Source organism: Bombina bombina, chromosome 7, assembly GCF_027579735.1.
Source record: "Bombina bombina isolate aBomBom1 chromosome 7, aBomBom1.pri, whole genome shotgun sequence".
In the NCBI taxonomy this organism is placed as follows: domain Eukaryota; kingdom Metazoa; phylum Chordata; class Amphibia; order Anura; family Bombinatoridae; genus Bombina; species Bombina bombina.
The window spans coordinates 160367465-160382322 of NC_069505.1; the positions used below are offsets into that span (position 1 = coordinate 160367465).

At 40.2% G+C, this 14858-nt stretch overlaps 1 protein-coding gene across 1 annotated transcript in view; it reads right to left on the reverse strand.

The window, feature by feature from the left end:
- Positions 1–14858, reverse strand: part of KIF18A (kinesin family member 18A) — a 442588-nt gene that overhangs the window by 372794 nt on the left and 54936 nt on the right. The window contains exon 5 of the mRNA XM_053720394.1: positions 3156–3353. Within this exon, the coding sequence (XP_053576369.1) occupies positions 3156–3353 (198 nt within the window). The remainder of the gene's footprint in view (positions 1–3155; positions 3354–14858) is intronic.

Below are 14858 nucleotides of genomic sequence, written 5' to 3' on the forward strand. Positions count from 1 at the left end.
GGAGGAAACGTTGCTGAACAAAAATCTTTTTAAGCAAACCCTCCAATTTTTTATCCATAGGATCTTTGAAAGAACAATTGTCCTCAATGGGAATAGTCGTGCGATTGGCTAGCGTAGAAACTGCCCCCTCAACCTTAGGGACTGTTTGCCATGTGTCCTTCCTTGGGTCGACCATGGGGAACATTTTCTTAAATATAGGAGGTGGAACAAAAGGTATGCCTGGTTTCTCCCACTCCTTAGTCACTATGTCCGCCACCCTTTTAGGTATCGGAAAGGCATCAGGGTGCACAGGGACCTCTAGGAATTTGTCCATTTTAAACAATTTTTCTGGAATGACGAAAGAGTCACAATCATCCAGAGTAGTTAGTACCTCCTTAAGTAAGGCGCGGAGATGCTCTAACTTAAATTTAAACGTCACAACATCAGGATCTGCCTGTTGAGAAACTTTTCCTGAATCAGAAATTTCTCCCTCCGACAAACCCTCCCTCACTGCCAATTCAGACTGGTGTGAGGGTATGACAGATAAATTATCGTCAGCGCACTCTTGCTCTTCCACTGTATTTAAAACTGAGCAATCACGCTTTCTTTGAAATGCTGGCATTTTGGTTAAAATATTAGCTATAGAATTATCCATTACTGCCGTTAATTGTTGCATAGTAACAAGCATTGGCGCGCTAGATGTACTAGGTGTCGTCTGCGCGGGCCTAACTGGTATTGACACAGAAGGAGAGGATGGTGAACTACCCCCACTACCTTCATTTGAGGAATCATCTTGGGCAACCTTATTAAATGTGAAAGTACTGTCCTTACTTTGTTTGGACGCCATGGCACAATTTTCACATACATTTGAAGGGGCGACCACCTTGGCCTCCATACATACAGAACATGTTCTATCTGAAGGTACAGACATGTTAGATAGGCTTATACAGGCTAATAATGCAATAAAACCATTTTTAAACAAAACCGTTACTGTCTCTTTAAATGTTAAACAGAGCACACTTTATTTCTGAATGTGTGAAAAACTATGAAGGAAATATCCGATCCTTACCAAATTTGCACCCTAGTGTCTTAATGCTTTGAAAGTATTGCACACCAATTTTGTAACCCCTTAAATGATGAAACCGGAGCTATTTTATCAAATTAACAATTTTAAACCCACTACAGTCCCAGCCACAGCGTTTGCTGCGGCTTCACCTGTCCTTGGGGGTTATTCGCCACCGAAATAAGCCTTCCAGAAACGTTTTTAATGACCACCAGACCCTTTCACATGAAGCTGCATGCACTGCATCCAGAAGAAACTGCGCAATTAAGGCGCGAAAATGAGGCTCTGCCTACTAGAGTGAAAGGCCTTTCCTGACTGGAAAAAGGTGTCTAATGACTGCCTGGCGCTTAAAAACGTTGCCAAAGTATTTTCAAGTTTTAAAACACTTCAAACCACATATAAATATCAAATAAATCAATCGATTTAGCCCACAATAGTGTCAACCAGTATATAGCCCATTAATAAGCCTTCATTCTGTTATGAGTCTAAGAAAATGGCTTACCAATCCCAAAGAGGGAAAATCTAGCATTACTAAATCTTGTTAGAAAATGGACTAGTCATACCTTGAGCAGAAGAGTCTGCAAACTGTTCCCCCCAACTGAAGTTCTCTGGGCTCAACAGTCCTGCGTGGGAACAGCAATAGATTTTAGTTACTGCTGCTAAAATCATACTCCTCTTTTAAACAAAACTCTTAATCCTTTTCTGTTTTAGAGTAAATAGTACAAACCGGCACTATTTTAAAATAACAAACTCTTGATAGAAGAATGAAAAACTACAACTAAACACCACATACTCTTCACCATCTCCGTGGAGATGCTACTTGTTCAGAGCGGCAAAGAGAATGACTGGGGGCGGAGCCAGAGGAGGGGCTATATGGGCAGCTTTTGCTGTGCTCTTTGCCATTTCCTGTTGGGGAAGAGAATATTCCCACAAGTAAGGATGACGTCGTGGACCGGACACACCAATGTTGGAGAAATATAACCACAGCCAATAAAACCTCAGACAGACAGAATGGTGGTATCCCAGAGGCAAGATGTCAGCAAATTTGGTTGTGTGCCACCTTGGACACCATCTCTTACAGCATATTATGTATTTGGATTTGTTATATATGCTATAATGAAAATGGGCCCTTATGCTCAGATAAACTGCAAATAATAGTGATATTTTATTTCATAATCAAATTTAGTAGAGAATGCAGTAAGCATGTTGGTATGTACTTTTTAGAAAACCCATCATTTTCAGAGTTATATTACATAAAAAGAGGACAAAATAAATACTAACTAAGTAATTTTATTTACAAAAAGTGCTATGGGCATGCAGGAGAATATTTTCAAGAAGAATATCACCATTATGTGCACACACACTAAGCAAGGTGTGCTGCTCATGTTCTTGGTTGCTGAGAATTGTTAAAAAAAAATTAAATGAATAAAAAATACAGAATTTTAATAGTGTCAAAAAAGAGAATTACTATCAGTTTTGTTTAGGTTGGATTAGGATAAAAAAAATATATGTTAGCAGAAAAGGATGATGAACTAGAAAAAAAAAACATAAAAATTGTCTACCTAAAATTAAAAAACAAACAACAAAATAAACATTGTTTCATAGAGGCAGACAGGGATTTATGAACTACACAGGAAGAACCCTTCCTGAGGGGTTCTTAGTAAAAACAGCTTACTAAAACAGGTTAGCCAGTTCCCGCCGTTAGGACATTCCATGCCGTCCTAACTGCACTGTGCTGTGATCTAGCGTTATAGCCACTCCCCCCTGACCCGATCCCATCATTGAAATCACATGATTCCTATGTAGACAAATAACTCCAGGCAGGAAGGGGTAAAAAACAAAGATCGATACTAAAACAGCAAATCACATGAATACATTTCCAAACATCTGCCCTCAGAGATAGGAGGAGACTGTAAATTAAAATATGATTCCGATTTTGTTAATTCTGAACAGTTAAACGATAATTTTAGTAAGTTAATAGCAATATTTTTTGGTTTCTGCTGCACAACTATTTATATATAACCTGGAAATATATACATTGAGGCACATTTTTACTTATTAGCTTCAATATCATGCTTGCAAGTCCTTCATATCGGTAGTCATCAGCACCTACCTTTGGATCTGCTAGAGCATTTATAACATTCCCCAGAGCCAATAATGAACGATTGATGTTTGCGCCCTCTCGTAAACGTTCCCCTTTTGCCTTAGTAGCGTTGGCACGTTCAGAGCCCGCAAGATCAATCAAGCACATTTTTGCAATCCGAACATTCTGATTAATACTTGCTGTTTTGTCTTGCTGTCTTAAGTAAATCTAAAGAGATGGAAAGTAATTAATACATTTGGAAAATATGTTTAAACTTACACCAAAGCAGACAACATAAAACCATTTAAAAGAGACATGAAAACCAACATTTTTCTTTCACGATTCAGATACAGCATTTAATTTTAATAATCTTTCCAATTTATTTCTAATATTAACCCCTTTGCTACCGGGAATTTCAGAGAGTAACTTGCCCAAAATACTGAATAATTTTTAAGCATTTTTGCTATCACTCCATTTAAACAGAAAAATTATATATATATATAAAATGCTCAAATACCAGAGTATTGCAGTATGTAGCGATACCTTTTTTATTGGACTAACATAATATTTCAAAGACAAGCTTTCCAGAGTTTTCCTCCCTTCCTCAGGTCTGAAGCAATACTTCTATTGCTTCAGACCTGAGGAAGGGTGGAAAACTCTTGAAAGCTTGTCTTTGAAATATGTTAGTCCAATAAAAAAGGTATCACTACATACGGCAATACTCTGGTATTTGAGCATCTTATCTACTGGACTATTATGGCTAATCCAATCTTCACTAAATATATATATTTTTTTTATTTTTTTAGTAGAGAACCCAGGGTAATGCTCTAGGCCCATTTTGGTATATTTAATGTCACTGTTTTGCCACCAAATGCAATCATGTTTAAAAAAAATTGTTAAAGGGACAGTCTACTCCAGAATTTATATTGCTTAAAAAAAAGATAGATAATCCCTTTATTACCCATTCCCCAGGTTTGTATAAACAAACACGATTAATATACTTTCTACCTCATTGATTAGCTTGTATCTAAATCTTGGCAGATTGCCCCCTTATTCCAGTTCTTTTGACAGACTTGCATTTTAGCTAAATCAGTGTTGACTCATAAATAACTCCACGGAAGTGAGCATAATATTATCTATATGGCACACGCAAACTAGCACTTTTTAGCTGTGTAAAAACTACTAAAATGCACCGAGATAAGAGGTGGTCTTCAAGGGCTTAAAAAAATAGCATATGAGCCTACCTAGGTTTAGCTTTCAACAAAGAATACTAAGAGAACCACGACAATTTCATTCTAAAAGTAAAGTGGAAAGATGTTTAAAATTGCATGCCCAATCTGAATAATGAAAGTTTAATTTTGAATAGACTGGCTAATTACCTTTTTCACAAACAATCTCAATTAAATTATTTACACACAAATACTGTAGTCATAAGACAAATGGTTGTAAAAGGTTATCTGGGGTCCCCTTTGTTCAGAAACAGCAGACATGAATGGCTTTCTAATTAATTTTTAGAAATTAGAAGGCCACAAATTGCAGCTGTGCACCACACTTCAGAAATTCCTGGCAGTGCAGGGGTTAAAATTAGCTGGTAAGGGTAATAAGTATTTTAATACAGGGATTACCCACCCACCTGACATTTCCCACTTCACTCTCCAACACTCCTGACAATCTTTAAGTACTGGCAGATAGCCTGCCAATATAAAGTTTTTTGCTATTCTTTTTTAACTAATTGTATTTATTTTTCTGCAGTGCAGAAAAATCGTAATGCTGTCTGCCAGTACCCAGTTAATAGGGGATTTTTAAAAATAATTTATATTTTTATGGTTTTTCCGTAGTGTAGGGATCCCCCCTCCCCTGATCATTATGTAGAGGCACAACACAAAAAGGCAAACAAATTTTCAGTAGGAAGTTTTCCACATATAGTTATATCTTCACAGGCAGAAGTGAAAAAAACCTCTCAAAATTACTGGTGCCATGATTCAGGTAAGTATTCAGCCTTTTCTAACTTGAGGTGTGTGACAGACTACAATCTACTACTCTCAATGCAGTGGAATAACATAACAAGTACATAATAAAAAGACTTTGAATTTCAAATAAGCAGGAAAAAAAAAAAAAAAAAAAAAATCAGAAATATGTTTTTCTCCCCCATATTCCGGTACTTGTATCACTTGACAGATATATATATAGGTGACATTGCACGCTGTGCCTATACATCTACACGGAGCTGCATAAAGGATTGGACTGCTTTAATATCTACTTATATAAGCAGATCTGCGAATATCCTTTGGTGCTCCATACTTGTTTATATATTTATCAGAGCAATTTAGTCACTTGTGTTTCTAGCACTGCATGCTGGATGTAACACTTGTATGACTACAGCTCTATAGTGTTTTTCTGCTAAACGTGGAATATTTCTCTCTCTTCTCCTACAAAGAAATACCTGTAGGGGCTTTTATCTTGCACTGTTAAAAACTATTTTTTTGTGTGTATATATATATAAACACCTGTTTTTATCTCTATCACCTGGTAGTTGTATATTTTAAACAGTACACACTATCGTACTCCTATGCCCTAGTCCCCTTCTAAATATAGGCTGCAGAGCTCCAGGAACACTCTGCAGACTCCAAGGAGGAACTGGAGACCTGAGGACCTATAGGAGGACGATACGAGACCTGAGTATACAAACAGAAGCGCTTATTACATACCTCATAAGCTGAGGTTGAACCAGGTGAGAGCGGATTTTTTCCAACTGTTAAAGTATAAATTATTTATCTAAAAGTACTACACGAAGTGTGCCTCTGGGCGCTTGTTTTGTCTCACACTCTTCTAGATCACTAAGAGGAACCTTGCCCTGCGGGGGATCTTTCTTCTTCTCTCAGACGAGCAGCCTACTCCTCCACAGCACACAGGAACTAGCATTGTGGATATTAATGAATAATATACATCCATAGACTTGCCATACTTGACTGAATGAGACTGTTTGATGCTTAACTAGCAAGGGTCCTGCATATACATATATTTTCCAGTAGTGGATGGGAAGATATATTAAGACCAACAGCACACTCATAAACTTCTAGCGCTGATCTCTTTTATTTCTTATATATATATATATATATATATATATATATATATATATATATATATATATATATATATATATATATATATATATATATATATATATATATATATATATATATATATATATATATATATATATATATATATATATATATATATATATATATATATATATATATATATATATATATATATATATATATATATATATATATATATATATATATATATATATATATATATATATATATATATATATATATATATATATATATATATATATATATATATATATATATATATATATATATATATATATATATATATATATATATATATATATATATATACTCTGAGCTTGAGCACATGCTCAGTAGGATCTTGTTCCTTAAAGTGAATGTCAATTTTGATGCTAAAGTGCGCGTTTTTTAAAACTTTGATTAAAAACAGGGGCACTTTAATTCATCAAAATTTACATTTCACTCCTGTTGAGAAAAAAAAACTCATCGTTTAATTTTCACAGCAGCTCCAGCATCCTCCACCAATTGCAAAGCCTCTTCCTGGGTCTAAAATAAGGAATCCGGCTTCCTCCAATCATGGAGTTGGATCAGACACTGATTCCCCTGGGGGGGGGAAGCCGTGATTGGAGGATGACCTATCCATAATTTCTGATGTCAGAAATGACTTGCTACGGCCAGAGGAGCTGCTGGGAAGATTAAAAGATAAGTATTTTTCACAACAGGAGTGAAATGTAAAGGTTGATAAATTAATCAAATTTTTAAAAACCGGGCATTTTAGCATCAAAATTGACATTCACTTTAAAACTGCATGATCTTTCTGAATCATAGAAGTTTATTTTCACTTCAGTGTCCCTTTAAAGAATATTGAAGTTATCTGTACACTATAAAAAGTAAATTTATGCTTACCTGATAAATTAATTTCTTCTATGATAAGACGAGTCCACGGATTCATCCTTTACTTGTGGGATATTATCCTCCTGCTAACAGGAAGTGGCAAAGAGCACCACAGCAGAGCTGTCTATATAGCTCCTCCCTTAGCCCCACCCCCCAGTCATTCGACCGAAGGTACAGGAAGAAAAAGGAGAAACTAAAAGGTAAAGAGGTGACTGAAGTTCAAAATCAAAAAATATAATCTGTCTTAAAATGACAGGGCGGGCCGTGGACTCGTACGACGAGTCCACAGATTCATCCTTTACTTGTGGGATACAATACCAAAGCTACAGGACACGGATGAACGGGAGGGACAAGACAGATGGCTAAACAGAAGGCACCACTGCTTGAAGAACTTTTCTCCCAAAAATAGCCTCCGAAGAAGCCAAAGTATCAAATTTGTAAAATTTGGAAAAGGTATGAAGCGAAGACCAAGTCGCAGCCTTACAAATCTGTTCAACAGAAGCATCATTTTTAAAAGCCCATGTGGAAGCCACCGCTCTAGTAGAGTGAGCTGTAATTCTTTCAGGAGGCTGCTGTCCAGCAGTCTCGTATGCCAAACGGATAATGCTTTTCATCCAAAAAGAAAGAGAGGTAGCCGTAGCTTTTTGACCTCTACGTTTTTCAGAATAGACAACAAAGAAGATGTTTGACGGAAATCTTTGGTCGCTTGCAAGTAAAACTTCAAAGCACAAAACACGTCCAAGTTGTGCAACAGACGCTCTTTCTTAGAGGAAGGATTAGGACACAGAGAAGGAACAATAATCTCCTGATTAATATTCTTATTAGTAACAACCTTAGGAAGGAATCCAGGTTTGGTACGCAAAACCACCTTAGCATGGAAAACAAGATAAGGCGAGTCGCATTGCAATGCAGATAGTTCAGAAACTCTTCGAGCCGAAGAGATAGCAACTAAAAACAGAACTTTCCAAGATAGAAGCTTAATATCTATGGAATGCATAGGTTCAAACGGAACCCCTTGAAGAACTTTAAGAACTAAATTCAAACTCCATGGCGGAGCAACAGGTTTAAACACAGGCTTGATTCTAACTAAAGCCTGACAGAACGACTGAACGTCTGGAACATCTGCTAGACGCGTGTGCAGTAAAATTGATAAAGCAGATATGTCCCTTTAGGGAACTAGCTGATAGCCCCTTCTCCAATCCTTCTTGGAGAAAGGACAAAATCCTAATCTTACTCCATGAGTAGCCTTTGGATTCACACCAATAAAGATATTTACGCCATATCTTATGATAAATTTTCCTAGTGACAGGCTTTCGAGCCTGAATCAAGGTATCTATGACCGACTCAGAGAATCCCCGCTTGGATAAAACCAAGCGTTCAATCTCCAGGCAGTCAGCCGCAGAAAAACTAGATTTGAATGCTGGAACGGACCTTGAATCAGAAGGTCCTGTCTCAGTGGCAGAGTCCATGGTGGAAGAGATGACATCTCCACCAAGTCTGCATACCAAGTCCTGCATGGCCACGCAGGTGCTATCAAAATCACTGAAGCTCTCTCCTGTTTGATTCTGGCAATTAAACGAGGAAGGAGAGGAAATGGTGGAAACACATAAGCCAGGTTGAACGACCAGGGTACTGCTAGAGCATCTATCAGTACTGCCTGAGGATCCCTTGATCAGGACCCGTAACAAGTATGGCGTTCTGACAAGACGCCATCAGATTCCAATTCCGGTGTACCCCATTGATGAATCAATTGTGCAAACACCTCCGGATGGAGTTCCCACTCCCCCGGATGAAAAGTCTGACAACTTAGAAAATCCGCTTCCCAGTTCTCTACTCCTGGGATATAGATTGCTGATAGATGGCAAGAGTGAGTCTCTGCCCATCAAATTATTTTGGTAACCTCTATCATCGCTAGAGAACTCTTTGTTCCCCCCTGATGATTGATATATGCTACAGTCGTGATATTGTCCGACTAGAATCTTATGAATCTGGCCGAAGCCAGCTGAGGCCATGCCTGAAGTGCGTTGAATATCGCTCTCAGTTCTAGAATATTGTTTGGGAGGAAAGCCTCCTCCTGAGTCCACACACCCTGTGCATTCAGGGAGTTCCAGACTGCACCCCAGCCCAATAGGCTGGCGTCCGTCGTCACTATGACCCATGCTGGCCTGCGGAAACACATTCCCTGGGACAGATGATCCTGTGACAACCACCAAAGAAGAGAGTCTCTGGTCTCTTGATCCAGATTTATCCGAGGAGATAAATCCGCATAATCCCCATTCCACTGATTGAGCATGCATAGTTGCAGTGGTCTGAGATGCAAGCGACAAACGGAACTATGTCCATTGCCGCTACCATTAGTCCGATTACCTCCATACACTGAGCCACTGACGGTCAAGGAATGGAATGAAGAGCTCGGCAGGTGGTTAAAATATTTGATTTCCTGACCTCCGTCAGAAAAATTTTCATGTCCACTGAATCTATCAGAGTTCCCAGGAATGGAACTCTTGGGAGAGGGATAATTGAACTCTTTTTTACGTTCACCTTCCACCAGTGAGATCTTAGAAAAGCCAACATGATGTCCGTGTGAGATTTGGCTAGTTGGTAAGTTGACGCCTGAAATAAGATATCGTCCAGATAAGGCGCCACTGCTATGCCCCGCGGCCTGAGAACCGCCAAAAGGGACCCTAGCACTTCCGTGAAAATTCTAGGAGCTGTGGCCAACCCGAAGGGAAGAGCCACAAACTGGTAATGCTTGTCCAGGAAGGCGAACCTGAGGAACTGGTGATGATCTTTGTGGATAGGGATGTGTAGATGCGCATCCTTTAAGTCCACGGTGGTCACATATTGACCCTCCTGGATCATTGGTAAAATAGTCAGAATGGTCTCCATCTTGAAGGATGGGACTCTGAGGAATTTGTTTAGGATCTTGAGATCTAAAATTGGTCTGAAGGTTCCCTCTTTCTTGGGAACCACAAACGGATTGGAGTAAAACCCCTGCCCCTGTTCTGTTTTCAGAATTGGGCAGATAACTCCCATGGTATATAGGTCTTCTACACAGCGTAAGAACGCCTCTCTTTTTGTCTGGTTTACAGACAATTGAGAAAGATGGAATCTCCCCCTTGGTTACGATTTCTAACGCCCAGGAGTCCTGAACGTCTCTTGCCCAAGCCTGAGCAAAGAGAGAAAGTCTGCCCCCTACTAGATCCGGTCCCGGATCGGGGGCTACCCCTTCATGCTGTCGTGGTGGCAGCAGCGGGCTTCTTGGCCTGTTCACCTTTGTTCCAAGTCTGGTTAGGTCTCCAGACCGACTTGGATTGAGCAAAATTCCCCTCTTGCTTTGCAGCAGGGGAAGAGGTAGAGGGACCACCTTTGAAGTTTCGAAAGGAAAGAAAATTATTTTGTTTGGTCCTCATCTTATTTGTCTTATCCTGAGGAAGGGCATGGCTTTTTCCTCCAGTGATGTCTGAAATGATCTCTTTCATTTCAGGCCCGAATAGGGTCTTACCTTTGAAAGGGATGGCTAAAAGCTTAGATTTTGATGACATCAGCAGAACAGGAATTAAGCCATAACGCTCTACGCGCTAAAAAGGCAAAACCTGAATTCTTTGCCGCTAATTTAGCCAGTTGAAAAGCGGCATCTGTAATGAAAGAATTAGCTATCTTGAGAGCCCTAATTCTATCCAGAATATCATCCAATGGGGTCTCAACCTGAAGAGCCTCCCCCAGAGCCTCGAACCAAAAAGCAGTTGCAGTAGTTACAGGAACAAAGCACGCTATAGGTTGCAGAAGAAAACCCTGATGAATAAATATTTTCTTTAATAGACCCTTTAAATTTTTATACATAGGATCTTTGAAAGCAAAACTATCCTCAATAGGTATAGTTGTACGCTTAGCCAGGGTAGAAATAGCTCCCTCCACCTTAGGGACCGTCTGCCACGAGTCCCGCATGGCGTCTGATATGGGAAACATTTTCTTAAAAGTAGGAGGGGGAGAAAACGGAATACCTGGTCTATCCCACTCCTTAGTAACAATGTCCAAAATCCTCTTAGGGACCGGAAAAACATCAGTGTAGGCAGGAACCTCTATATAGCTGTCCATTTCACACAATTTCTCTGGAACTAAAATAGGGTCACAATCATCCAGAGTCGCTAAAACCTCCCTGAGCAATAAGCGGAGGTGTTCTAGTTTAAATTTAAAAGCCGTCATATCTGAGTCTGTCTGAGGGAACATCTTTCCTGAATCAGAAATCTCTCCCTCAGACAGCAAATCCCTCACCCCCAACTCAGAACATTGGTAGGGTACATCGGATATGGCTAATAAAGCGTCAGAGGGCTCAGCATTTACTCACACACCAGACCTACTGCGCTTCCCCTGCAACCCAGGCAGCTTAGATAAAACCTCTGTGAGGGTAGTATTCATAACTGCGGTCATATCTTGCAAGGTGAAAGAATTAGACGCACTAGAAGTACTTGGCGTCGCTTGTGCGGGCGTTAATGGTTGTGACACTTGGGGAGAATTAGATGGCATAACCTGATTCTCTTCTGACAGAATCATCCTGCAACATACTTTTAGTAGCTAAAATATGTTCTTTGCAATTTATTGCCCTTTCAGTGCATGAGGGACACATTTTAAGTGGGGGTTCCACAATGGCTTCTAAACACATTGAACATTGACTTTCCTCAATGTCAGACATGTTGAACAGGCTAGTGATGACCACAAACAAGCTTGAAAACACTTTATTTAGTGAAAAAATAATCTTAAAAAAACGGTACTGCGCCTTTAAGAGAAAAAAAAAGCACACATTCTGCAAAACTGCCTTAAAATACACCAATCCTTTGATATGATATACAAATAATGCAGCTGAGATTGCCCCACAAAGAAAGGAACAGTTAACCCTTTACTGTGCAAAACCGGATCGTTAATAGGCCTAAATCCTGACAAAAACACCCCCTGCACCTCGCCACTGCCCTGCTGTGGCGCCTACCTGCCCTCAGGGTTGGAAAAATGGAGTTAAAGCTTCGATTTGGCCCAAAACTTCCACAAGGGCCCACCGTAGTTGGAGCTTGCTGCTTGATCTGCAATTACAACTGTGCAACTGAGGCGCGAAAATAGGCCCCGCCCATCTCACTCAATGTTTTTACAGCCTAAAGGAACCGCACCAGAGCGGTTCCAAACTAGCCATGTGGGTTCTAAAACCCAAACCAGAAGCCAAGTGTACCCTCAATAAAGTCACAAAAAAACGTTATTGAAATAAACTTTCAGTTCCCTAAAAACGTTATCAGCACTCCCAGTTCACAAAATGTTTGCCCACAAACATTCAAACTCAGTGTCAACCATTTTTTTATTAGCCCCTTATGCAAGCTTAGTAATACCACTCTATATCTTTTAGGATTACTGCTTACCCTCTCCCTCATGGGGATACTGTCAGCCAATTCTGAAATACCACAGTCTCTCCAGAAAAACATAATTTATGCTTACGTGATAAATTTATTTCTCTTGTAGTGTGTTCAGTCCACGGGTCATCCATTACTTATGGGATATATTCTCCTTCCCAAAATGAAGTTGCAAGAGGATCACCCAAGCAGAGCTGCTATATAGCTCCTCCCCTCACATGTCATATCCAGTCATTCGACCGAAACAAGACGAGAAAGGAGAAACTATAGGGTGCAGTGGTGACTGGAGTTATAAATTTAAAATTTAGAACCTGCCTCAAAAAGACAGGGCGGGCCGTGGACTGAACACACTACAAGAGAAATAAATTCATCAGGTAAGCATAAATTATGTTTTCTCTTGTTAAGTATGTTCAGTCCCCGGGTCATCCATTACTTATAGGATACCAATACCAAAGCTAAAGTACACGGATGATGGTGGGGAAAAAGCAGGAACATTAAACAGAAGGAACCACTGCCTGTAGAACCTTTCTCCCAAAAACAGCCTCCGAAGAAGCAAAAGTGTCAAATTTGTAAAATTTGGAAAAAGTATGAAGTGAAGACCAAGTTGCAGCCTTGCAAATCTGTTCAACAGAGGCCTCATTCTTAAAGGCCCAGGTGGAAGCCACAGCTCTAGTGGAATGAGCTGTAATTTTTTCAGGAGGCTGCTGTCCAGCAGTCTCGTAGGCTAAGCGTATTATGCTACGAAGCCAAAAAGAGAGAGAGGTAGCCAAAGCCTTTTGACCTCTCCTCTGTCCAGAGTAAACGACAAACAGAGAAGAAGTTTGTCGAAAATCTTTAGTTGCCTGTAAGTAGAACTTCAGGGCACGGACCACGTCTAGATTATGCAAAAGACGTTCCTTCTTTGAAGAAGGATTAGGACATAATGATGGAACAACAATCTCTTGATTGATATTCCTGTTAGAAACAACCTTAGGTAAAAACCCAGGTTTAGTACGCAGGACTACCTTGTCTGAATGAAAGATCAGATAAGGAGAATCACAATGTAAGGCAGATAACTCAGAGACTCTTCGAGCCGAGGAAATAGCCATCAAAAACAGAACTTTCCAAGATAAAAGCTTAATATCAATGGAATGAAGGGGTTCAAACGGAACACCCTGAAGAACTTTAAGAACCAAGTTTAAGCTCCACGGAGGAGCAACAGTTTTAAACACAGGCTTAATCCTAGCCAAAGCCTGACAAAAAGCCTGGACGTCTGGATTCTCTGCCAGACGCTTGTGTAAAAGAATAGACAGAGCAAAAATCTGTCCCTTTAGTGAACTAGCGGATAAGCCCTTTTCTAAACCCTCTTGTAGAAAAGACAATATCCTAGGAATCCTAACCTTACTCCATGAGTAACTCTTGGATTCACACCAATATAAATATTTACGCCATATCTTGTGGTAAATTTTTCTGGTAACAGGTTTCCGAGCCTGTATTAATGTATCAATAACCGAATCCGAAAACCCACGCTTTGATAGAATCAAGCGTTCAATTTCCAAGCAGTCAGCCTCAGAGAAATTAGGTTTGGATGGTTGAAAGGACCCTGAATTAGAAGGTCCTGCCTCAGGGGTAGAGACCATGGTGGACAGGACGACATGTCCACTAGGTCTGCATACCAGGTCCTGCGTGGCCACGCAGGCGCTATCAGAATCACTGATGCTCTCTCCTGTTTGATCCTGGCAATCAGTCGAGGTAGCAACGGAAAAGGTGGAAACACATAAGCTATGTTGAAAACCCAAGGGGCTGCTAGTGCATCTACCAGCACCGCTCCCGGGTCCCTGGACCTGGATCCGTAACAAGGAAGCTTGGAGTTCTGGCAAGATAACATGAGATCCAGATCCGGTTTGCCCCAACAACGAATCAGTTGAGCAAATACCTCCGGGTGAAGTTCCCACTCCCCCGGATGAAAAGTCTGGCGACTTAGAAAATCCGCCTCCCAGTTCTCCACGCCTGGGATGTAGATCGCTGACAGGTGGCAAGAGTGAGACTCTGCCCAGCGAATTATCTTCGAGACTTCCAACATCGCTAGGGAACTCCTGGTTCCCCCTTGATGATTGATGTAAGCCACAGTCGTGATGTTGTCCGACTGAAATCTGATGAACCTCAGTGTTGCTAACTGAGACCAAGTTAGAAGAGCATTGAATATTGCTCTTAATTCTAGAATGTTTATCGGGAGGAGTTTCTCCTCCTGAGTCCACGATCCCTGAGCCTTCAGGGAGTTACAGACTGCTCCCCAGCCTAGTAGGCTGGCATCTGTTGTTACAATCGTCCAATCTGGTCTGCGAAAAGTCATTCCTTTGGAC